This window comes from Aythya ferina (genome assembly GCF_964211825.1).
Source record: "Aythya ferina genome assembly, chromosome: 14".
Lineage (NCBI taxonomy): Eukaryota > Metazoa > Chordata > Aves > Anseriformes > Anatidae > Aythya > Aythya ferina.
Window position 1 is genome coordinate 1648002 of NC_140312.1, and position 25113 is coordinate 1673114.

The 25113-nt window shown below is 46.2% G+C and overlaps 2 protein-coding genes across 6 annotated transcripts in view; both read left to right on the forward strand.

Annotated features, from left to right (window-relative positions):
* The window catches only part of SEPTIN8 (septin 8), a 36988-nt gene extending 31184 nt beyond the window's left edge, over positions 1 to 5804 (forward strand). For 2 of the 4 annotated variants that reach the window (XM_084535829.1, XM_084535830.1), the window contains exon 10: positions 4527 to 5804. In XM_084535829.1, coding sequence (XP_084391955.1) covers positions 4527 to 4692 — 166 coding nt within the window. In that variant the 3' untranslated portion in view covers positions 4693 to 5804. Of the gene's footprint in view, positions 1 to 24; positions 2569 to 4526 lie in introns of those variants that run through there. The other 2 variants (XR_014697961.1, XM_084535828.1) reach the window with 2 other exon arrangements.
* Positions 5805 to 9963: 4159 nt separating this feature from the next.
* Positions 9964 to 25113, forward strand: part of KIF3A (kinesin family member 3A) — a 16979-nt gene continuing 1829 nt past the window's right edge. Inside the window, exons 1-18 of one of the 2 annotated variants that reach the window (XM_084535834.1) lie at positions 9964 to 10033; positions 10403 to 10685; positions 11985 to 12129; positions 12364 to 12448; positions 12939 to 13044; positions 13805 to 13944; positions 14335 to 14532; positions 14922 to 15096; positions 16131 to 16232; positions 17639 to 17710; positions 20387 to 20543; positions 21246 to 21426; positions 21728 to 21838; positions 22551 to 22676; positions 23331 to 23384; positions 23507 to 23575; positions 23779 to 23903; positions 24413 to 24493. In XM_084535834.1, coding sequence (XP_084391960.1) covers positions 10028 to 10033; positions 10403 to 10685; positions 11985 to 12129; positions 12364 to 12448; positions 12939 to 13044; positions 13805 to 13944; positions 14335 to 14532; positions 14922 to 15096; positions 16131 to 16232; positions 17639 to 17710; positions 20387 to 20543; positions 21246 to 21426; positions 21728 to 21838; positions 22551 to 22676; positions 23331 to 23384; positions 23507 to 23575; positions 23779 to 23903; positions 24413 to 24461 — 2184 coding nt within the window. In that variant the 5' untranslated portion in view covers positions 9964 to 10027 and the 3' untranslated portion in view covers positions 24462 to 24493. Of the gene's footprint in view, positions 10034 to 10402; positions 10686 to 11984; positions 12130 to 12363; positions 12449 to 12938; positions 13045 to 13804; positions 13945 to 14334; positions 14533 to 14921; positions 15097 to 16130; positions 16233 to 17638; positions 17711 to 20386; positions 20544 to 21245; positions 21427 to 21727; positions 21839 to 22550; positions 22677 to 23330; positions 23385 to 23506; positions 23576 to 23778; positions 23904 to 24412 lie in introns of both variants that reach the window. The other variant, XM_084535833.1, reaches the window with a different exon arrangement.

Below are 25113 nucleotides of genomic sequence, written 5' to 3' on the forward strand. Positions count from 1 at the left end.
ATCCCCAAGCCTCAATTTGTTCAGTTTTCCTAGGGCTGTAACCCACGTGCCTCACACTTAACCCCTCTCCAAAGCCCCCTTTGCCCTCGCCCTTACTTCGGTTACCAGCGCTCCTGCCTGGCCAGCCCAGACTCCTGCAGCTCCTGCTGGGACGTGCTGGGTAAGAGCAGAACCCTTCTAAAGGACAACTAAATAGTTCGGTAACAGAGGGGAAATGCTTTAAAGCTGGAGTGTCGGCATTCCAGGCTTTATGTTCTGCATTTATAGCAGACCGACTTCCCCTTACATAAATAACTTGTTTAAAAAAAACTCTTGATGTTTGTGTCCCAGGCTAACTTCTCAAAGGAACAGGGCAAGGCCCTGGTTTACCTTCATTTTAAACAAACTTGTAAATGAATCTCAGGAATGACCTGCTTGTACCAAAGTTGGGTTTAATAAAAATAGAACTGACATGTTTAACAAACATCTGTTAAACGCGTTTTGTACGCTAATTACATTCACTGGAAGAACACAGGGCTTTGTCCAAATTCACAATCCTCGCGGTCGTTCCAGCTTCCCTCTGTTAACCCCCTTGTCCCGTGTGTGCTGGATGTGCTCTGGATGTGCTCGTACTGCCAGCAGCCCCCTGTGCCATGGCTGGAGGTAACGGCCGGGCCCACGGGGTGTGCGGTGGGTGAGGAGGGCCACAAGCTGTAAATGTTTGATGAAGGAAACGTTTGTTTAGAGCATCGCTGAATTCTGAAAAGAAAATTATCCAATTCACCCTAAGAGCTCTTTGGAAGTGCTGTGTAAATGTTCTCTTGTTTACAAGGACTGAGCATTCCCCAAACCAACCCCACAAAACCGGCCCTCAGCACGTTGGTTGTTTGTCAGCCGTGCTGGCTGAATCCAGTGCGTTCTGCCAGAACGGGGCAGCAGAATGACTGCGGGGCCTAGGGGGGAGCCCAGCTGCAGGTAACACAAGCCTGGGGGAGGGAACGACCTGTGGCTGTGATGTGCACGCAACGGCAATCCGAGCAGACAGGCACTGAGACAGGAGATAGTCACGGTCTGTGAAACAGCTGGACAAAAGGCTTGCTCTGTTCTGTTCGTTCCTTTATCCTAACTCAGCACTGGGAGAAGTGTGGGCAGGCGCTGTGCTAGCAGAGAAGCAGCCTCCAGCTGCACTGCTCCCAGTCCAGTTTGTCATCCTGCACCCCGACTGGGAACACGGGACTGTGCAGGGCCTCTCAGCACAGGCTTCAGCTTTTAGATTAAACTCCCCGTTAATGTGCACTCTGGAATGTGGCTCGTAGTGCACCGCGGGGGTTTTGAAGAGCAGTTCTGTTGGTTTGTAACGTGTTGTCCAGAATATGGGCAAGAAACTATGTATGTAGACTCAAAGCTGGGGTGAAAAACATAGGAGCTGTTGTAGTGTGAAGGTAGAGCACGTTGATTACTGCGTACAGAATTTTTCTGCTAAAACTTCCATCGGTTAACACAGCTGGTGAAGATGTTTGAGATAAGGTAGAAAAAGGGATGGGAGGAAAAGCAGAACTAGAGACGGGAAGCAGACACGCAGCCCAGCTTCCTGCAGGGGCTGCTGAGGGCACTGCCTTTTTGCTGGCCTCTTCGTGGAGCACGCCGAGAACACGCAGACCGAGATTATATTTTATTTAAAGTAAACTACAAAAGGCAACTTGCCTCCTTCAGAAAGTCGGGCAGTCAAGTCACAGTTTGATAGAAAAGGAAGGTGCCACACCGCGGGAGGAAAGAGCCCTACCACAGAGAGAAAACCTTCCCTGTGGGATTTGGTAGGATTAATAAATAACGCGGCACAAGCACGCCACTGCCCAGCTCCCGGCTGCAGGACACCTTGTAAACGGGTCAGGTGTGGGGAGGAGTGCTGAGCCCTGCTCCTGGGGCATCCCCCAGCACTCGGTGTGGTGGCTTTGACTTGCTTCCTTCTGGAACACTTGGGCACTGCTTCCTTTGCGGTTTCAGAAGAAAAGCTTGACTTTCTCCCTGCACAAATACGAGGCTGATTCTTTCCTCGGTACCAGCTCTGGCAAAATCTCAATGTAAGACTTTGGAAAGCTTTATCTGTTATCAGAGCTGCTCAGGATGCCACGCCTGCAAAGCTCGCAGTCCGGGACTTTCTCTCCTACCAGGTAAGAAGATGAGCCAAGGAAGGAAGGCCAGGAAATTTCTTGCTGCACTGGTGAGCGCTGCTGCCAAGCAGTGTAAGGATTTCCTTGCTCCTTTCTTACCCCTGCTCCCCATTTATTTATCCAGTATCACTGAGACGCCTGCTCAGCACGTAGCCTGTGCTGGGCTCCATGAAAGCCTTTCCTGCTCTGTGACAGACTTGCAGGTATTGTTACTCATACAGTACTGTCTGGGTTATGACTTCTAACTAGTACAACTAGCACCTGAAAATGCTGGCCCTGGTGTTTAAAACACCTTTAAAAAAAAAATATTTTGAAGGAACGTGTAAGGCCATTTTTAAAAGTGCAAGAGAAGCTTGAACTGACCTTTGTAGATTGTAAAACTGCTTTGCTATAGCGATTAACAGTTAACAGGAACTACGCTGGTAGTGGTAAGGAATTAGTTGAAGGCATTTTCCATTGTCCAGTCTGGTAAGACAGGGAAAAAACCCAGCCTGGATGGCACAAGCTGGGCAGTGCTGTCTGCAGCCAAGAAGTGATCTCCCACAGCTCCCAGGAACTTGGAGGGGGCCTTTAACGGCTCACCCAGGAAGGAGCACGGACCTCAGAACCCTTGGATTCAGGGTAAGGTCTTAAAAAATAAAAAACTAAATGGTTTGGCTCACAGCCTTTTCACTGTTAAATCAAAACCTTGGTCCTACCTGAGGACTGCTCTTACAGAGCCAGCAGTGGGAGCTCCCCCTTCCTTGAAAGCAGCTCCTGTTTGGCTCTGCCATGGGCAAGTCACGTTAGCTCCAATAAGAACGATGGAGTGTGCTGGAAGAAATAAATGTCTCATCTCTCACACTTAATCACAGCAATCTTAAAAAATAAACTGAGGCATGCGGTGCTCTCTCACACAGCTCATAGCCTTCTGCCAAGCTGATCCCTGAGTTGTGGGATTGTGACCGATCCCTCCCCTCCCCAGCTTTCTGTATTTACATGATGTTAAAAATGAGGAGTAGCAAACACTGCTAGAAAAATGCATAAATAGGAAAATAACACCGTTTTGTCGTTATCCTCTGAAAGACACAGCAGTGCTCTCGCTCTGTTGTGTCTGTTGGTCTGTTTGCTGGGACCTACTGGTCCCACGGGTGCTGCTTCCAAGGCAGGACGGTCTCCACTAGTCCCTTTCAGGTGCCTGTAGGGGAGGACAGGGGGAGCTGCCTTCTCCAGGCCTCAGCTGAGGGCAGAAGCCGCCCAGGTGCCCCCTCCCACCATCCGCTCCCCCATCCTCACTGTACAGCTGGCTGAATCCATCATAGTATTCATCTGTCTCCATGGCATCATCAGGAATTTGGGCTGGAGTAGATGTGAAAGCTGCTGGAACTGGCTGCCTTACAGCCACCCTCAACCTTGCCTGCTGGGAGTGTTTCAATCCGGAAGGGTAAGGGTAGGCTAAGCTTGCCTCGGGATGGCCCTGGATGGCTTGAGTGATGGGATAAAAAATATAAATGGCGTTGGATGGCTGCAAACGCGTTAGCTCTCGATCCACGAACTCTTTGCAGTGGATGAATTCAGTACTGGTAACCTGTAAAGACAGATTTTTTTGGTAAGTTCATCATAAATTATTTTCTACTCTGGCCACTGTTTCTGTGCCTGTAATTAGGAGGAGGGCAGGGACAGGCTGTATTGGACACCTCAACAGATGCATATTAGCAATATGCATACTGAGCCTGATGCAAAACCTTTAACCAGGAGCTCCTGAACCTCTACACAACAGGTGGGTGAGTGCTCCCTCTAGTTAGGAGGCTCTGAGGTCCAGCAGGGACAGCAGACAGCTACTTATTTCAAAGTGACAAAGAGAGTTGATGGTAAGCTGCCGACCTGGGATGTTTGCCTTCTAAGCCTACGCTCTTAAAAAGCAGGTGTTTTATGAAGCTGGAGAAAAGTTTAAAAAAAACAGAGCTTGCCTTTTGTATGTATCATTAGAAGCTACATTGGTTAGATTTTAAAAGCAAGGTAACTGCTTTTAGAAGTTCTCACCATCTTCAGTGGGAAGCTGAGGACACAGCGCATGGGCAAAAGCTTTGTAGGAGCTTTCAGCCCCTCCCAGGATGGGAGAATCTCCTTGGCCAGGAGGCAGGGAGCTATCTGGGGCCAAGCTCTTTTGGAAACCTCCTCTCCCTGCCAAAGGGAAGGCCCCAGCCCTTAATAGTTTCACTCCTTCTGTTAGCACTAGCAAAGCCAGAACACAGACACAGGCTTCTCAGAAATCTGCTGAAGTGCAATGTGGGTCGTAAATACGCCTCCACTTTATTTATTTATTTATTTATTGGTGGCCCGGCCTCGAGAGTTGCAACCAAAGGCCATTTTGATTCCTACCTGTGCTTTCTTTAGCAGATCAGTAATAACAGGAAACCAGTCAGGAGTCAGCCTCTCCAACTCTAAGGTGATGATCACCAAGGCCAATGTGGAGCCCTTAAACTGCACTAGTTGGTGGCACGCCATACAGTGCTGTAGCTGTTTGGTCAAGAACGCAACGTGGCGGGAAGGATTCGTCTGAGGCTGCCCATTTAGTAGATGGGGCCAGTTGGACATCACCATGGCATGGAACTGGAGAGAAGAAAAAAAAAATATATATATATACAAAAAAAAAAAAAGCAAAGGTCAGTGAACTTTGTATGTTTTCGTATGTTACCGACCAAACGTACAGACTAATTTCATCTCGTATCAGGAATCCAAGAGGGTTTCCCCCCATCCCCACCTTTTTTTTTTTTTTTTTGTGTTTTGTGTTTGTACTTGCCAACCACTGAACTGTTTTTGAGCTTATAATGAATGTAAAAGGTCTGTGTTTCCTAACAATTTCTGAAGTTTCTATGTTATCCAGATTGCTATCTTGGAGATTCGGTTCAGACCAGCAGATAGGAGTAGAGTAAAACCAATAACAAACAATGTACTCGAATTTACTGAGGAAACAAGCACCTAAGAAAGGCAGTTTTTACAATCAGCAGCCTAAGATGGCTTAATATTTGCACATAACCTTATAAAAGGAATCCAGGATGTTTGTATGACATGATTTTTGCCTTACTAGCACATGATCGTTTCTTGAAGACAAAGTTTAATTGTTTCTATCAAATATTTAGTAACTGCAATGTGAACTAAGTGCCAGATTGGGGTGGTCTAATTGAGTAAAACAAGGGTGAGTTATCAGTGGGATGAAAAGGGAAATGGTTTAAGAAAAACCTGTGTGTGAAATGTAGCAAAACTGACAGCTTTCTATGTACAGTATTAATAGAATGGAAATAGTTAGAAATATTTTTGCAGTGTGTATTTAAAAAAAAATAAAAATGGCGTATAGTTGTGCTTTATGAGAATCTTTTTAATGTCCATTTTAGTTGCCCTTTAAAGATGGGAGTAAATTTTTTGAGCAAAATGAGAGGTTTTAAATAGCAGTTAATTAAAAAAAATAATAAATCATTGTAGCATTTGTCAAAAGGCTTGCAGGTAGCTAAGAGCTGGCAGTTTGCAAAGCGTCGTGGGAAGGATGTGTGGGTGTGTACGTGCGTGCATCCGTGTTTTCTAGTATTATTTGATAAACTGTTTCTTTAAACAAAAAAAAAAAGCAAAACTTAGTGCTTACAATGTTTAAGAAATCCATTGGTGTTGCCGTGTAAAGATCCCAGTGAAGCTTATCTAGTATAATTCTTTCCATTCTCAAGATCTCAGCTGGAGAGCGTTTACAACCACTCTGCACTGCGAGCATCTTCACCGATGGTATTACCTGTAAAAAAAAATAAATAAATAAAAATAAAGAAGGCACCTTCCTACACAGTGCTGTGTGCATTTCTCTGTGTTGTGAAGGGCTCTAACAACTCCGTACCCATCCCAAAGTGCTACACAGACCGCTCGTCCAGGAGAGCACTCTCCTGAGGTAACTCGCAATAAATGAGGACCGGTCTCGTTAGCTTTGCTCCCCTGACAAGCTAGGAGGAGGCTTCCTGTTTTACAGAGCCTTTTGTAGTTGTCTGGTTTCCTGTGGTCATTGACTCAGCTTCTCCTTTTTAGCTGAGGGGAAAAGAATAAGGTTATTCTTTTAGATGTATCGCCACGATACATCTTAGAAAGGCTACGATGGGCATTTCGCTACAGCAGAGGATATTTGAAGAGAAGCACATCTGACTCCAGTGCCTAGGTTTTCTGTTCTTTTGCGAAACGGGATGAAGGAAAGAGGAGAAATACACTCTGAAACGCTGTTCAAGGTCTGTTTGGTTCATGTTTGTAATTGTCTGAAGAAGCCTATCAGTCTGTTTCTGCCATGAGAGATTTTAGCTAGATGCACTGGATGATTATCCCTTGTAAGCTCACACTTCCATGGCTATTTGCTGATTTTTTGTGCCCACCCTGAGGTGCAGACCTGAATCATTTCCTCACCAAGTTCAGTACCTAGTTTTGACTCCAAGCAAACTCATCCATTTTAAGCTTCCTCTGAAGAACCCCTGCTCTGTCTTGCCTACCCTACCCTCCCAGGACCTATCACAGGAGAATTACAGCACCTTGATGTTGTGCACACAGAGCTGTGCATGTACACACACAGCTGTGTGTCTTGACTCTCCCCCCAGACCAAGTTTTACTGTGAGCTGTGGAGTCTGATGAGGAGAGAAGAGGAGGTTTAAGTGCAGGAGGGAAATGCATCCATTACATAAGCAAATACAAGCCCTTCATCCATAAAGGTCACAACTCTTCCACGCGCTGGTGAAAAAGGACTGAAAATGCTGAAAATGTTACAGCCACCCCTTAATGCCTACTCAGGGTAAACAAATTCAGACTTCCTTGTTACGTGTTACGTCCAACTCGTCAAAAGACCTGGAAACACAAATAACTTGAACAAAAGAGATGAATTTAGAGAATTTAAAATTATAAACATACAGACCTCATCTTCTTCATTGGTTTTTGCTGCAAGGACAAGGCAGGAAATTGCTATGCACTGAAGATATTTTAATTGGGCCTGAAGGGAGAAAAAGAAAACACTGGGTAAAGAGATAACAGTCTGGGGAGGAATAACTGTCATTCAACTACAGACGCACAAGCTTCAAATTGTCATTTAAGTTACAGCTGTTTCTGAATTAGTTTAGCTGCAGTAAAATTCATTTGAAGCCAAAAATAGATCAAGGAAATCCAAAGTGAAACAAAATAAATCCTCTTTGTGGTGCCATTTCTATGCACATATCCCACAGTATTAGATGATGCTATGCAACAGTGTTTACAATGCAGTGCTCCTCCTCTTAACAAAGACATTAATATGCTTGTGTCACGTGCCAGTATAGATCAGACCAGAATTAAGAGCTGCAAGGGTCAGTTCAACTCCTAACTTTGCTGTTGCTTGAACTGTGGAAAAAGTTGGCCCCACAGTTCGGTTAAAAGTAGTGAGTTCAAAACACTAAAAGCGATAATGCGAACGTTTTGTGTTTAGCAGAGACAATTCATGATACCTGAGTTCTTTACACTTACGGCAGCATTTGGACTGCAGGGCACACAACCTTCTGCTGAGGACTGTGAATCAGCAGAACCTCGGCAAACACTGGCGTTTGTACATATGCCTAAAAGCATCCCCCTGAAAACCCTGACTGCTCCCTAAATCTGCTGCCGACATCTGCAATCAGCAACCTAACCAGACAAAAAGCTGACAGAGTCTCTACCTTTACTGATGCCAGTAACCGGTTAAGGATGCTGATAGCTAAGGCGAACGTTTCAGGGTAGAACTGGAACTGCGAGCTGATTTCTGCAATCCAGAGAACTGTTTTCTCGTAACATGACGGAGAGATATCTGTACCCTGAGGGGAAGAAAAAGTTAGAAATAAAAAAGGCAGTTAGTGCTTTGATGATTTTGTTAACATATCTCCAAAGGAAGACTCGAATCATTCTAAGCGCCCTAATTAACATTTCAGATGTCTCCAGGCTTGAAATGAAGAAAGTTGCCCTCTGTGTCTGCAGAGCAAGGGAAAGGGCAAACGTTGGTGCAATTTAAAGCACTGCTCCACCCTGCCCAGCCAGCCAGGCTCTAGCTGCACTTCCAGGCACTTTGTACTGGAATTTTACTGGAGGGCTGGATGGGGCAGCACACAGCTCTGCCCTTGCACAACGCGTCTGAACCTCCAAGCCCAGCTCTGATGAATGAGGTGCTGAGTGTGCTCATTATTTCCCTCTCCAGAGAACGCTGAAGCCCCTGCTGCAGCACAGCTTGCATTCAAACACCCTCAACGGGGAGAAAGGTGTGAGGCAGGGGCAGGTTCTGATTTACTCTTACAGATTTTTTAACAGCCCTTGAATTTGCTCAGCCTTGGGATCAAAGAGATCAGGTCACGAGAGAATACCTTCAGGGTGAGGTGGTGGAAAACCGGCACTTTCCAAATCCTAGTCTCTCTGGCTAAGGCACTTTCCAGGAAGCAGGCAAGTCTTGAGCTCTCTGGAGGTCCAGGGCACTTCATAGCAACGCTTTGAGCCAGTTTCCCAGGCGGGAGCTGCTGTCAAAACCAAGAGAAGGATTATAAAGCGATATCCCAGCTCCTTGTGATAGGTGATTTCCTCTCAAGATGCTCGTCCAGTGCTGAGAACGAGACAGGAGCAGCCGTACAACTTCTTTGCTTGCTGATAAGCAAAGAACAGTTCTGGCACGCATTTTCCCAGGGGGAAGCTGATGATGGAAGAAAACGTGTCAGACAGCTAAACACTGCCGGCTCGCTTTCTGACTCTCATGCTGTGTAAAAGCTCCCTTGAGCCACCAACGAGCAGTACGTATCGCTGCGCTCACTGCCCCGTACAGCTCTCCCTTTGCAGAGTTAAGTTGCAACCTGTTAGCTGCAGATCCCGAATTTCTGGCAAACAGAGGCCTATTGTTTCTAAAAAAAGCATCCGAGATGATTGTTCTTCAGAGATTTTTTTTTATTTCCCAATTAACAGCTTTCCTTAAAGCAATCTCATCTTTCCCTGTTAGAGCTGAAGACACACAGCAGCTTTGGGCACACCACTCTCCAGCCTGTGTATGTATTTACGTGTAATAAATGTGAAGAAAACTACTATTTAAAAGATAAACAGCGAGGCTGTCTCAGCCTGAAACAGCATTTTAATGCCCACCTCATATCCCAGTTTTAAACAGGGAAAAAAAAAAAGGGGGAAACAACAAAAAAAGACGTTCGTAGATCTGCGATTTCTGCTGCTCTCTGCAAGCAGAGCGGCGGAGGACGGCTTCCAGAGCAGCGCTTGTGGGACCTTCGGGCTGTAATTTCTCCGATAATTTATCCAATAATTTCTCCGATAATTTCTCGTTATCCCTGGACTGCCGTGGAGCTCCCCGCTCTGACAGGAACGCCCCGAAGCCCGTCCCGCCCTCCCAGCGCTGCCGCCCCCCGCCGCCCTCCTTACCCGCCCGGCTGGGCCGCGCTGCCGGGGGGGGGGGGGCTCCGTGCGCGGCGGGGCATGGGGCCGCCGGCGGGGCCCCGCCGCCGCCGCCCCAGCAGCTCCGCGGGGCTCCGCGGGGCTCGGCCGGGCCCCGGGCACCGGGCGGGGCCGCTCCGCCCCGCACCGCCCCCGGGCTCGGCGGCTGCGCGCGGCCCCGGCCCAGCCCCGCCGGGCCCCGAGGCGGAGCCGGGAGTAGGCCGCGCCTCGCTCCGGCCTAGGCCCCGTGGTTGCCATGGCAACGCGCCGGCCCGCCCTTCCGATTGGCTGCGGGGCGGGGAGGGGCGGGACTCTCCCCGCCTTACCCCGGCAGCCATTGGCCGCGAGGGCTCCGCAGCGCGCGGGGATTGGCCGCCGGCCGGGCGGGCGGGGGGCGGGCGCAGGCGCGGTGCTGTTATTGTTCCGCGCTGCGGCCCCGCGCCGCTCCCTCACCGGCCGCCGCCGCCATGCCGGTGAGCGGGGCCGGGGGGCTGCGAGCGGGGCTGAGGGACGGGGGTGGTGCAGGGGTGGACCGGTTCGGGCCGCTTCCATCACCGGGAGGCTGTGGGTGGCGGCGGGGCCCGGCGCAGGGCCAGGCCGCGGGGCTGAGGGGAGCCCCTCACGGCGCGGGGCCGCTCCCGTCAGGCAGGGCCCGGGGCCGCGGCCTGGTGGCGGTGAAATTCCCGAGGGCTGCTCGGTGCCCGCAGGCGGGGAGGCGCTGAAGCGTGCGGGGTGCGCCCTGCCCTCGCTATAAACCACCCCCCTGGGTCAGGGGTAACGCCGCAGGGGTGTCCGGGGTAACGCCGCAGCCCGGGGCTGTCTCTGTGTTGTTTCAAACGCAGATCAACAAGGCCGAGAAGCCGGACAGGCCGGAGAGCTGCGACAATGTCAAGGTGGTTGTCCGCTGCCGGCCCCTCAACGAGCGAGAGAAGGCGACGGGCTACAAGATGGCAGTCAGCGTGGACGAGATGAGGGGGACCATAACGGTCCACAAAACAGACTCGTCCAACGAGCCGCCCAAGACCTTCACGTTTGACACGGTGTTTGGACCAGAGAGCAAGCAGCTGGATGTCTACAACTTAACTGCAAGGCCGATTATCGACTCCGTCCTGGAAGGATACAATGGTAAGTGCCTTGTTTCAAGGCTGTACGCCCCGTCTCGTGCTGCCTGCACTGTTAGTGATGCTGCTGGTCCTATCGGGAGCCTCCCCTGGTGAGGGCTGTAGCTGTTTGTGTCCTGACCTCACTTAAAATACCCAGAAGGTGCTCACCATGCTGAGCACCCGCAGTGGTTGTAGATGCTGACTGTAAACAGGGGGAGATCAGTGCTGAGCAATGCCAGCTGAGGTCGGTGAGCTGTGTGTTTTCATTCTCCATCTTCTGTTTACAAAGATAAACGCTTTGTTTCGTTATCAGAATTCTCAGCGACTCTTCACTGTACAGTTTCAGTAACCAAGCAGCCGCCGTGGTCCTGCAGTAACTAGGTATGCATACCAGGCTTGTGCATATAAGTGCTGCATTTTCTCCTCTAAAATTTGCTGTTTCAGACTAAGATGACTAGTTAAGCACATCTGCGTGGCCCGGCAGATGATCTGCTGCTTCCTACAGCTGGAAAGGGTACAACCGTGATTTGTGTGTGTGTTATGCATGCAAATTCGCTGTGTTAAGGAAAAGAGATGTTAGCAAGGAAACAAATTACTACTTTCCATAAGTGTGCTATGAGCAACAACAGCCTGTAAAGTTTTTAAAGGTTTGCAAATACCTAATAAACTCTCGTGCTAACACACCCAGTTTCAGCTGGTTAAAATTGCATTTCTCCAAACAGTAATGCCAATGAAAATGGAAGCCTAATTTGGGTTTTCAGCAGTGCTGGGGCAAAACCAATTAACCAGTGTATTTCTGGAGTGTCTGAGCTGGGTCACAGTGAACTTTCTGATGGCTTCCTATGTGGGCTCATTATCTAGTTCAAACTGAAGCTGCGTCTGCAGGTTCAGAACCAGCCTGGTTCTGTGGCCTGTGGTGCAGGAGTCTCACATCGTTTCTGCTGTGACTTAGAGTGCTAGCAGTAGTTGGTTTTACACCTGGTATATAACCTGCCTCTAATTGACAGTGTTATTAATTGGGCCTGTATTAATTATGTGTGAGCCCTAAGCGTACTAGCATTCCATTCTTTAATCATTCTATACGTTTAAAACAAGCTGACTTTCTCTTAAATATTTTGCAGGCTGGATAAAGCAGTGGCTCTGACCTGTTTCCCGTTGTTGTACAACATTTCTTTTTCTCCTATCTTTGTACAGCATCTGCTGGAGAGGGTGGAAAGTTTCAACTCCATAAAAATAAGATACGCTTACAGCTATTGGGCTAAGAATTAATGAGGTAAAAATGCAGCTAGCAGCTTCCTAATTATATTTTCTTATTCTTTAGGCACTATTTTTGCGTATGGGCAGACTGGAACAGGCAAGACTTTTACCATGGAAGGGGTCAGAGCAGTTCCTGAGCTTAGAGGCATCATTCCGAATTCCTTTGCACATATATTTGGTCACATTGCCAAAGCTGAGGGGGATACAAGGTACGGCTTCTCTTTACTGTTTCTGTCTTGTGTGTCTATCTGTAGAAAAAGCCAGACCTCAACAATGGCAACTGAAACTGTATCTCTGGCTTCAGCTGGAAGACTCCTCCTTAGGCAGTTCTTGACTGGGCTGCAGGATTGTATTTGTAGATTGCTGCTTTCTCTTTGCTGTCTGTGATTGCCTGACCTCAACAAATATCTTACTAAGAAAGCAACCCAACTGTTTGTCTTCAGGTTTTTAGTTCGTGTGTCTTACCTGGAAATTTACAATGAAGAAGTGCGGGACCTGCTAGGAAAAGACCAGACGCAGAGGTTGGAGGTGAGCTGCCGTTCTGAATCTGATGATATTGCTCACTGCTGTGAAATAAATACTTTAAAGACCAGAGAGCGTTTGAAGGGAAGTGGGAGGCTGGGTTCCTTGGCACGTGTCCCGTTTCCTCTGAGATGCAGTAGCAGCTGGGTATCTCTGCTGATTTCTCTGAATCTTTTCTGTTTGGTCAGATGTACAGTGAGAAACTGGCTTTCAGCTGAGTCAGTTCTGTGCATGCAATGCTATCCTAAAGGCCCCCTGATAGTTTTGCTAGGAGTTAGTGACTGGGACTTGAAGCCTGTATTTGCTGTTAGGGAAAGCCAGTGGAGTGTTGTCCTGCATGAGTCTCAATTCCTTAGCCATTCGCTTTCAGAGCGGAGGAGTGTTTTCTGTGCAAAATAGAACCTGGGGGAGGAAATCGCTGTAGTGATACAGTGCCACTGAAAATTGCCGTCAGGGATCTTCTGAGGATGCTCTGTCTAAACTGTTTCTCTCTTAGGTTAAAGAGAGACCTGATGTGGGAGTTTATATCAAAGACCTTTCAGCTTATGTCGTAAACAATGCAGATGATATGGACAGGATCATGACTCTGGGCCACAAGAACCGTACGTAGTCTTGCAGTGGGCAGGTTTACAGCTCTGCTGGCAGGCAGAGCGAGGGTCTGATTGTGAGACTGCAGTAAGAAGTGTTGCTCAGAGTCCTGAAGCTGGAAAGCTCCTTCAGCTGAGCACAGTGCAAAAGGATCTCCCCTCCCAATGCCCTTCTGTGCAGGGGCAGGTAAAGAAGGCCATGCCTCCTCCGTTGGAGGAATGGTGAAGGGGAGGATGCAGTGACAGCAGTCAGCATTGTCAGGGGTGCTAGTGTGTCGTGATTCTTCCCCTCCTCTGTTCTGACGAGGCTGAGCAACAGCTAGTTCTGTGCTGTGAACAGAAGGCGGTTTATGCTTTCTGGAAGATCTCCTTTTTAAGCCCAGATCCTTTTATGAGCTAAAATTCTGATTTACTATTGCTTTTGGCATGGATTGTCATGCTTTTATTTCTTAAAATACAGCTATTTACAGGGATCAGCAGTGAAGACACTAGGCTAGTGATCTCTGTAGCTTTTAAAAGGAAACAAATGAGAACTGCTGCTGCTCTTGGGATGGGATCATGTGGTCAGCTTAGCCACAGAAGGTAGCAACGCTTCTGGTCTAGATTGGGGATATCCTGTGACTTCAGTGCCTCAGAACACAGCTTGCTGAGTCAGAGCATCCTTCTCCCATCTTCTGAAAAACAGGGTTGAGTAAAGAGGTGGGGATAAAGCTCCTTTGAGAGCGGGAAGGATGTTAGAGGAGTGTGATTCATTAACCTTTTTCTCAATTAAAAGGTTCCGTTGGTGCCACAAACATGAATGAGCACAGTTCCCGTTCGCACGCCATCTTCACCATCACCATCGAGTGCAGCGAGAAGGGGGTTGATGGAAACATGCATGTGCGCATGGGCAAGCTGCACCTGGTCGATCTTGCTGTAAGTAGGATCAGCGAGGTCTGCCATAAAACCTGGTGGGCATGGCTGCTCGGTTATGCGCTGTTAAAGGCTTAGAACAGAAGTCTGGGCAATTGGCTGCTTGATCCTGCTTGGCAGAGGGGTTGGACTAGATCTTCTGAGGTCCCTTCCAACCTCGGTCATTGTGTGATTACTCTGAGCAATCCAGGATTTTCTGACATTGAAAGCTTCAGTTAAGACCTGTTTGACTTGTCTTGTTAACCACGACTGAGGTACATGCCTAGGTTCTCTAATAATGAGGTGTTCAGTGACATGGCTGCTAGCCATACTTCAGGGGTAGCTGACCCTATTTGGAGGGAGGAGACATATCAGAGGCTTTGTTGCAATTCCTGATTCCTGTTTCCTTTCCAGGGCTCAGAAAGACAGGCAAAAACTGGAGCAACGGGGCAGCGGCTGAAAGAAGCTACAAAGATCAACCTTTCCCTTTCCACGCTGGGCAACGTCATCTCAGCACTGGTGGATGGCAAGAGCACTCACGTGCCCTACCGTAACTCCAAGCTTACACGGCTCCTTCAGGATTCCCTGGGGGGCAACTCCAAAACCATGATGGTAAGCTGAGAGATGCTCCTACCGCTGCCAGCTATTGATCTGTTCCTACAGAGACAGCATAATGACTTTGCCAGAAGAACAGCCTGGCATTTACTTGTTTCTTTCAGAGCTATTTGCAGTTGAGAACCTTTTATGTGCTTTTGCTATCTCTTCTCTTAGTCTCTACACAGACAGGGATCTGAACATAGTGTACATAAGCACGTGTGCATAAAATCAAATAGAAGTCTTGCTTAGGTAGCCAAAAGCAGCCTTAGTGTGGAAGCAGCAGGAAAGCTTGGGAAGGAGTGGCAGTGTGATACTGGTGGAGCTGGGGATGGATCCCTGTGAAATGACTTGTTCTGGACTCTAACACTTCACCATCCAGTAACTCGCTCTTCCGTGTGTCACAGTGTGCAAACATTGGCCCAGCAGACTACAACTATGATGAGACTATCAGCACTCTCAGGTACGCAAACCGAGCCAAGAATATTAAGAACAAGGCCAGGATTAACGAAGACCCCAAGGATGCTTTGCTGCGTCAGTTTCAAAAAGAAATTGAAGAGCTTAAGAAAAAACTGGAAGAAGGTGAGATTCTCTTGCCTGCTGGTGTTTGTCTAGACAAATGCTCACCCTGTTTGAGTGTGAAAATTCTTCCCTATTTGAAAATGTCACAAGTTGAGCTGCTGTTTGCAGGTCAGCGTTCTGGTTTTGATTATCCTGTTCGGTTCCAGAAGAGGTGTCCTCAGGTAAGGGCAGCAGGGCCCTCCTGCTGAGGGGACCTGGCTTTGCCCACTAGGTGGCACTTGCCACTAGCATAAAGTGATGGCTTCTGGACTGAGTTGTGCGTGCTTCTGGTGAGCAAGCAGAGGTCTAGGTATGATTGGGTGTGGGGTAGGGATTTAAACCGTGCAGTAACAAAAGGTAAATGCATCCATCCTCAAGCGGGGAGAAAAATTTTCAGTAGAAAAATGAAGTAAATTTGTGTGGCAGACAGGACATAGAGGAAACAAGAAGCTTCCTAAAGCCCTGGAAATTTATGAGCTTATGGCAGTTATTAATCCATCAATATTCAAAAACTCTGGCAGAGGAATACTTCCTGAGCAGTGACCTTGGCTTGACATCTCTCTCCGGAGTGATGTTTACAGCATGGAACATGGTAGCAGTAGCTCCGATAAGGCTTGCTGCTTGGAGCCTCTCCCATTCAGGAGAAGCAGGAAATGTCAGGAACGCTTTCTTCAGGGACTGGGAGCTGGATGCAGCTGTTTCATCCCTAGTGGGCAGAGGGTGGCTTCTGAAGCTTCTAGATTCTAAGCTGTAGTAAAGTGGCTTTGTTTGCTAACAGCACTGGATTTCTATCTCAATAGAAAAATCTCCAAATACTTTCAGTTCCAGGAAAATTCTGTAGCTTTACCCTTCAGCAGTCCATGGATGCTTTGTTTCCAGTGAAAAACACCTCCTGAAGTGTTCACACTGACTTCACAGCCATATTAATCTTCCTTAATTTCCCAGAGCCATCACAACCTATCTGCTCACTGGTTTCCGGCAAATGCCACTTTCACAATAACAAGCTGATACAAGGTGAAGGGAAGTGCATCAGAAACAATCCTTTTCCCTTCTAGGGGAAGAGATATCTGGTTCTGAGACGAGCTCTTCTGAAGAAGAGGATGAAGATGATGATGGGGAGATCGGAGAGGATGGAGAGAAGCGGAAGAAACGACGGGGTAAGGCAGCAGAGAATCGTGTCAGTGCCGCCAACTTCCTCCTGTCCTGCTGCTGGTGTCAGAAACTGTAGCAAGAGTCAGGCAGGGAGAAGTGGGGTTGTAGGGCTGCCCTACTGCCGCTGCAATTATCATGCCTCTTCTAGAAACGAAGCTATTTGGTGCTGTCTCTGCAGATGGACAGCTCCCATCCTCTGTGGTATCTGCTTCCACTCGGGTAGTTGTGCTTGCGGTAACGTCCTCGTACGCGGTGGCTCCCTGGCTGCCGCAAGGTGGCTGTGTATGGCTTGTGACTGGTCCTGTGGAACTTCCCCTGCCCACAGAGGTGGGAGGAGGAAGATGCCAGAGATCAGCGATAAGCAGATGTATTAGAAATGGTTAGAGGGATATTTTGGCTGTGGCTTAGACAAAGGATTCATCTGTCTTATGGATGTTCAGTAACTGACTTCACTCTAGTGTCCTAGTTTGTGTTGATAGAGGAAGAACTTGACCTTTGGTTGTCTGTGTGCTAGCTGAAAACTTGAGTGGGAGCTGCACGCCCCTTGTTTGGGAGCACTCTGGAAATCCCATGGTAAAGTCTCCTTTATCCTACACTAGTATTAAACTACCGTGTAGTATCTTAACCCCAGAAGACGCTGCTGAACCTAGAACTGCAGGTTATGGTGTACTGTGGGAAGCTGTGGCTTCCAGATCTGGTACCTGTACAAGCAGAGTCGTAAATGACATCTGTCAAGCCTTGAGTGTTGGTTGTAACGCAACTCTTCCTTCGTTTTCCCCTGTTGGTACTTTCTAGAATCAAAAAGGTTGACCAACGTCTTCATCAAGAAACAAGTTCTGCCCAAAGCTCCCACCAGAGGAAGCCATCTTCAAAATGCTGCTTGAAAGGAATAGAGGGCAGATAGCTGTGACTTAACTTAGCTTCCAAACGAGCTACTCTAGTTCCCTAAGTACGGGTGCTGCTCGGCAGGAGTGTGCACAGTAACTGTCCCTGTTTAAGCTGGTTCTGCCTTCCAGAGGGAGCAGTGTACATTGCTACATGCATAAGACTGGGAAGGACTCACAGTCACTGAATCCTCTGCTACTGCAGATATCCACAGCCACCTTCACTGGGATCTGGTTTTCTGTGTTGTTGCTTGAAATGGAAGCAGCCTTGGCATGTGGTTTTTAAGCTGTAGGCTGGTTAAGGTGGGTTTAACTGAACTGTCCTTGTGAGCATGCCTTTTGTGCTGGGAAGTGGTGGCTTTGCAGGCTGTCTGGGAGGGATCCTAGCAAATGCTTCCTAATGGGAACTTGTGCCTTTCTGAACTAATTTGCTGGCCCTTCTGGGTGTCTTTTCCTTGGAACTAACTTCCCAACTGCATGTTTCTTCCTCTCTGGGTTTTTCTGTGGGACTCGCTTCTGTTTTCCAGGCAGTAGCAGCAGCAGTAGTTCAGACTCCACATGCTCTGTCATAGAGAAACCTCTGGATAAGTCCTTCACTAGTGAGTGGGAGCTCTTAAGTCTCTTTAAGCTTTGGCCTTTCCATAATCTGTGCACTCCATTTTTGCAATGCCGCACTCTTCCCTGCTTTGTCTGTTGGAAAGATAAACCTGAACTTAACGTGGATAAAGCATGCCTTTCCTTTGCTGCTTTCATGCTTGCAACAGTGGTTCAATGTGCACGTTGTTAGCCAGATGTGAGAGAACAGAAAGCAATTTAGTATGCTGTTTGATCAAGTTTTAAAGGCAATTGGGAAATAATAGGATAATAATAGGATTGCAACTTCTGTATTTTAAATACTCCCTCTGAAATGTCAGAAAGTCTGAGCAACTTTTTTTGGTAGGTGCTATGTTATGTTGGACTCTGCCTTCTCAAAATTGGATTTGGAGAGAACGAATGAACAGTCAGCAGTTCAGCTACACTATTTTTATACTTGCAAGGGAAACTTCATAATGCTTTGAGTGTCTTTTGGCAGACCCTTCCAAACAAACAAAACTGGGCTGTGGTTGCTGATGTTTTGTTTTTTTTTTTTCCAGACTGCCCCATGGCATTAAGTTTTTAGAGCAACAAGGGATCTGGATTTTGGTTTAGCAGTAAGGAAAGTGTGGTCTGCTCCTGATCAGAGAGAAGAATCTGTCCCTTTAAAGTCCTACAGTGTTAGCAATGACTTTAACCAAAAATAAAATGCAAATCTCAGGCCTTGACTTGTAGGGACTTTACCCACGGTGGTTATCCTGTATAGACGTAGTCCACTCTTCTCCGTGTGTGGAGAGTCGGGGAGGTCTTGCTGTATACCTCAGTAACTTACACTAGTTGTGTTAGTGGAAAGTGTCAGCTCAGAGAAAGTGTGGTAGCAGAAGGCAGCTCACAGCCTAAGGGTGGCCTTTGGGTAATACTGTGATAGGCTTGGAAATCTGCTCGCTTCAAATTCGCTCTTTCAAAGCTTGCTTAAGACCTGAATATTTTGTTTGGCTGAGGACAGTTAATGGCAAATCGCTGCTGTGGCACTGGCTGGATCAGCCCATCTCCTGCAAGGCTGGAGGCAGCTCTCTTGTAGAAGCTGCACTGGGCTTTTGGTCATCAGGATGAGTGTGGTTTGGGATATTAACTGTCCTCACGTGTGGCCCTTTTGCATGTGGTGCCTTTCATTGCCCTTTCCCTATCCTGCCTCTTACTGCACTTGCTTTAATAACCCAAACTGGCTCTATACCTCTATGGAAGCATCAGTTACTGCAAATTAACCTACTAATACCCTATGTGCAATTGTCATGTATCTTGCAAAGAATTGGCTTGAAAACTTGGTTAAAACTTAGAACAAGTCTTCTGTATGCTAAGATTTCGCAGGTAATTTAACAGAATTGGCTGGCTTCAGGAAGGGAAAAAAAACGCTAAGCCTCTTAAGAATAAATCCATACTCTGTTTCTTAGGGCATGATCTTTGCGGCAGGCTCATGTTACACTCAAATTCTGCATTGCATTGAATGGGCAGAAGAATGCAGGAGTGAGCTGAAGACTATCCTGGATATGCCGAGCCCTTTTAAGCACAGAAACATCCTATGCTTTAGCACAAAATCATGATGCATTAATATTTGCTCTAATGGAGTTTTATTTCTTAGTGATTATTCTGTTTTCTAGTCCGGAGACATGCATGTAAAATTAATGCTTGTTCTGATGTTGATGAACTTTGTCCAAAATGATCAAGCAATAATATATTTTCTTTCCTCCTTTTTATGCATATGCTGCCTCTCTGCGATTTGCTTTCTACTTCCTCTTAATGCAAGATCAAGCAGGTTGGTGTAATCGATTTCCACCTCCTTATAATACAATTGCAGAGCTTGTTAAAGTGTCCTGCAACTCAGTCTTTTTCACTCTTTTCTCCAAAACTGAGAACAAACAGGTCTGTGTACTAACATGTAAAAAGCATCTATCTGGCTCACTGCTTTATATGATCGGGCCACTAGGTTCACTGAGTTGCTCTGGCTGTGTCCTTTTTAACACATGAAACGTACCTGGTTTGCTTTCATAGTAGGTAACACTCTAAAGACACAGTTAATAAGCACTAAGATTTGCTGTGACCTTCAAATCTGTGGGTAGTCACTGTTTCATACATTGAATATCACCCAGATGTTTTCCTCTGCTGTCTGTTTTCATGGGGTTGTTTTGAATTTCCCTAGTTTCTGTATTTTCACTGTAACTTGTTCTTAAAACACCTACTCGCTGACTTTGCAATAGGTAACCCCTTAGAGTACAACAAGCAAGGGGGTGGGAGGACGTGCTAACTTGGAATGTGAATATGTAGGTCTTGGTAGCCCAATGAGTTGTAGGCCACGGCAATCTTCTGTTTTCTATTGGTTGGCCTAATCGACCTAGTTAAAATATCTGAGCTTGGGCTTCCCCTTAGGCAGTATTCCTTCTCCACAAGTGGTCTTCGTATGGTTTCTGTTTCAGGGCATTATGTTCTTGTATTAGTTCTGTAGATTGCAGGAACTGGAGGCAAGTCAGCAGCATTAAAATGCAACTTGAAAGACTGAGTTGTGCCCAGCTTGGAGCCCTTGAGCTTTGGCATGAAATTAATGCTTGTTAAATGCAATTACTGAATCTGAACTTAAAAAAAGTGCTGTGATACAGAGGTAGTATTTTTATCTGTGAAATAATTTTTTTCCCCTATCTCTTTGAAAGGCAAAAAGAAAGTTTCCCCTGATAAGATGGTAGAGATGCAAGCAAAGATTGAAGAGGAGAGAAAAGCTCTTGAAACTAAGCTTGATATGGAAGAAGAAGAAAGAAATAAAGCCAGAGCTGAACTGGAGAAGAGAGAAAAGGATTTGCTTAAAGCTCAGTGAGTGCCATGCTCTTAAGTATTCTTATTTTTATTTCTTTTTGTTGTGGTGTGGGTTTTTCTTCTGTTAATCTTCAAGTCAGTCATTGATATGTGGAGATGCATGGTGAGGTGCTAGTCAAACTGAACATCAGCTCTTGCTGTTATCAGAATGAAAGAGGAGCTTCCTCTGTGCTTCCAGATTAGAGCAGGTAGAAAAGAAGTCTATACTTTTTTTTTTTTTTTTTAAAAAAAAACCTCAGCTAGTTGAGATGGCCTAGAAACTTAAATCCTGCAAACACTGGCAACCAGTGAAGAGCAGCACTACTGCTGTGTCAGGGGCAATAGCGATGTAGCAAGCCACGTTTCCTGCAGCACAGTGCTGTGAGCGTGCCACCCTGAGTGTAGGGGTTCTGCATGCTGGAGGAGAAAAGCTGCTGGGGTCGCCTGCTATCACCAGTGCCTGGCACCCCCTGAGAGAGGGGAACTACAGCGAGAGAGACCTGTCTGCTGAGCTGGTTTAGCCTGCATGAAAGTGATGGGAGCTGGAGTTAAGGAAATCAGTGCTCTCACTTGCACTGCCTCACCCCCATGTAAACCCTTGGCAGCCAGACAAGTTTTTCCAGCCCTATGAATGCTGTCTGGGCTGTAGGACCGAACTCGACCTGGCTGCCTTGTGAGTGCCTAAGGATAGGAGATTTTCCACTCTACCTGTCTCTCTAGACAGGAGCACCAGACCCTGTTGGAGAAACTGTCTGCGTTGGAGAAAAAGGTGATTGTAGGAGGAGTGGACTTGCTGGCAAAAGCAGAAGAACAAGAGAAGCTTCTGGAAGAATCAAATATGGAGTTGGAAGAACGAAGGAAGAGAGCAGAACAGCTTCGCAAGGAGCTTGAGGAGAAGGAGGTGGGTTATACCTGTAGGTGTTTGGAAACAGCAGCTATAGTAGGGCACACGGTGTTTATGTGCCTTTGCACATGGATGGAATGTGGCTCTGCTCTGGAAGCGTAGCAGAAGCCAACCACTTTGGTGGTGCTCACTTACCTGGAGGAGTGTAATCACCGTGGGTGTGAGCCAGCCTGGCCAAGCCAGGTCTCCGTGCCCTTGGCAAATGCTTTTTGTCCAAGTAGTTTCCCTTTCTGTTCATACTGTTGCAAATATTTTTTATTATGTTAATATGTGAATGTCTGCTAAATCTCGCATGCAGCAAGAACGCTTGGACATTGAGGAGAAGTACACCAGCCTCCAGGAAGAAGCACAGGGGAAAACCAAAAAACTGAAGAAAGTTTGGACCATGCTTATGGCTGCAAAATCAGAGGTCAGTGTCTGAAGTGCGCAGCTTGTGGTGGATGACAGGAGTGACTATAGCTTGTAGCTACAATCAGCTTTGTAACTCCGGAAAAAGTGCCATAGATTTAAAATACTTTTGCTTGTCTGCTTGGTTCACGTAATTTAAAAAGAGCTGCACAGGAGTGCGTTGTGGAACTTTTCTTTAAGCCAAGCTGAGTTGGAGTATGCATGAGGCTCTGAGATACTCAGGACTTCAAGATGTACTGGTTGTTATGGAAGAGAATAAAACATAGCTGGTTTTTACTCTTTACTGCTCTTTACTCTCTGTCCTTCCTGTCTGTTACCCTCATCCTATCTTCCTCAGTCCCATTCATTCAGTGTGTCCTTTGGCTGCTGTCTAGAGTCCCTGTTTCATGAGAATTACACTGTATTTGCGATCAGGGACTTTCCTTGGAATCTTGCCAGGGATGTAACTTGTTTGCACACTTTGCTCTTAGCTAGTACAAAGGTTGGACTGGCAGAAAGCCAGTTTCATGTTTCTGAGACCAGGAAGGTTATGTGGTTTTCAGCTGTCTCTGAGCTGGAATGTGTTTGGAGGGTTTATTCTTGAGATAAATATTCTAGTCCTTCTAACCAGAGTTTGCCTTCCTTTCCCAGGAGCCTCATACAGGCAGAAGACTGTTTTAGGCTGTTACCTTACACTAGCTCTGACCCTCCTCAAATGTCTTGTTTGTCTGTAGATGGCAGATCTGCAACAAGAGCATCAGAGAGAGATTGAAGGCTTACTAGAGAATATTCGACAGCTGAGCAGGGAACTTCGTCTTCAGATGCTTATCATAGACAACTTCATTCCTCAGGACTACCAGGTAAAGATGCAGACCGTAAGCCCTTGATGTAGGCGCGTGCTGTGTTCACTGAGCCCTCCAGCTATATTTGGTCCACTGACAAATGGAATTAGTTGGCTTCCCTTCCCTTTGTAAGGAAATTATAGGCAACTGACTGACGCTTGTCTGCCAAGCTGTAGCACAGATGAGTTCCTGGACTACAGTTCTGTAATTCTGTGATTCTGTGATTGCAGATTTATACAAAGTAATATGTGAATTCAGAGCTTTCACTTGGGTTCATTCTTGTTCTGGTATCACCCACGAATGCCCAGAAAATCATGTTTAAATCTGACACATACTAATAGGAAATAGAAAAGCTATTTTCCTTAATCTTTGCTTTTCTGTATTACAATGTGTTTTTACTGCTAACCTGGTTGCGTTGATAGAGTGGGAAATCCATATTTTAATGGGAACTCTAATGTATGCAATTTGGGAGTGATGTTTTTTCTCTGTAGTCTTCAGAGCATAAATTGGGGTTTTGATCACGGTATGGCAGTCCTGACATAAACAACTTGAAGTGGTCAAGGCTGTTCTTAAGCAACTTGTCTAGGCTTTCCAGGATGCATCTTCTGGAAAATGTGTCTGGAGCGTAGATCATTGTTACAGGCTTGCACAACTTCTATAACTTCTTTCTAGGAAATGATCGAAAACTATGTTCACTGGAATGAAGACATTGGAGAATGGCAGCTGGTAAGCTAGCTGACTAATGTACTAACGTTAGCACAAGCTTCTGAGCCCAGAAATAAATTTATATAGCTGTAGTTTTTACTGTGCACAAACAATTTTACTAACAGACCTTTCTTTTATTTAAGAAATGTGTTGCATATACCGGAAACAACATGAGGAAACAGACTCCTGTCCTGGACAAAAAGGAAAAAGATGTGAGTGGCTTCTCATAAGCATGTGTTGAACTGACTAGGTCTAAATTCTGCTAGGTCTAAATTCTTTGCTTACCACAGCGTGTACATTTATGGGACAATCATCAAATTTCATTTTTTTAATTTGAAAATATTTTTTCTTGTCTTAAATAGAGCAAGCTGATCAGCACATAAAGGTTCTGATGTTTTGCTGTCTTTCCCTTTAGCCCTTTGAGGTGGATCTGTCCCATGTTTACTTAGCTTACACGGAAGAAAGCTTGAGGCAATCTCTGATGAAACTGGAGAGGCCAAGGACTTCAAAAGGAAGATCTAGGCCCAAGACTGGTAGAAGGTGAAGAATTTTGGAATATCTGTATGTAATGGGAAACTTACACGGGAAGGCTTAAGTTTGTGCCTACAAACTTGACAAATGTTTGAAGACTTACTGTTATAATACAAAATGCTAAGATTCTGCACTATGTAAGATTTACCAGTGCCAAGTGAGGCAGAACCAAGCTGAAATCTTACTGTGGTAAAATCTTGCCCAGAAAGACATTTATGTAGGGACTTTTCTGGTGTCCTTTTATCACATTCCCCTATTCTATCGTCTTGTTTTATTTTACTGTCTGCTGCTTTAGTTTAACAAGTGACACACTGACAGTGTGTGTGCTGGTATTACCAGAAAGTAATGTACTGCTGGGGGAGAATTCAGCAAGGGTGTTCTTGATCTTTTTCTGACAGATGCTTTGTGGAAAATTTATCACTGTAGTTTTGACTTGAAAAGTGGCTGGTCCTTGTCTTTCTTGGACAGCATAATGATGTCTGTGGTTATTTTTCCTTTCCTTTTTGCTCTCCAAACAGAAAACGTTCTGCAAAGCCAGGAGCTGTCATTGACTCCCTGCTGCAGTAGGTGTGACGTGTTCAGAATTGCCGTAAAAATCAGTGAGTGTATAAGGTTTGGCCAGAATATGCAATTCAAGATGGCACAGTTCGAAGTGGCTATAAAATCCATACCTTGCTGGTATGGAGCTTTATTTAAGATATATATAAATGTATTTTTCCTTAGTTGCCTGTATACTGTATGTTATATTAACATAATATTAAACTGGTATATTACGGTTGTGAAATTCTGTGTTAAACAATGTGTTGTGCAGGGAAGCTGTTGCTGGTAATCCTTGTTGAAATGTATAGAAAATAAGGGTTCTAGATGTGTTTTTAAGTGCTAGATGACGTATTAGCTCAAAATGGTTGATGGAATCCTAAAATTTAATGCTGGTAAATCTGATTGTCCTGCTTTGCACATAACTGGCAGCTTTCACTGTTGTCCTCTGTTGCACTGATCTGTTTGAATGTGGTTGCTGCAAACCTTTGAGTTAAGAGCATTAACCCTTTTATTTAAATATTCCTCACTGTATCTATTAACCTGATCACACTGTGTATGAAATACACAGTCCTCTTCGTTTGCAACCTGGCTGTACAAAGAAAGTAACTGGGTTGGGAGAATCTTGAATTACGCAACTTTGGGACTTCGGGGAAGGGACCATGCTCTGTTTAAGTGCAAC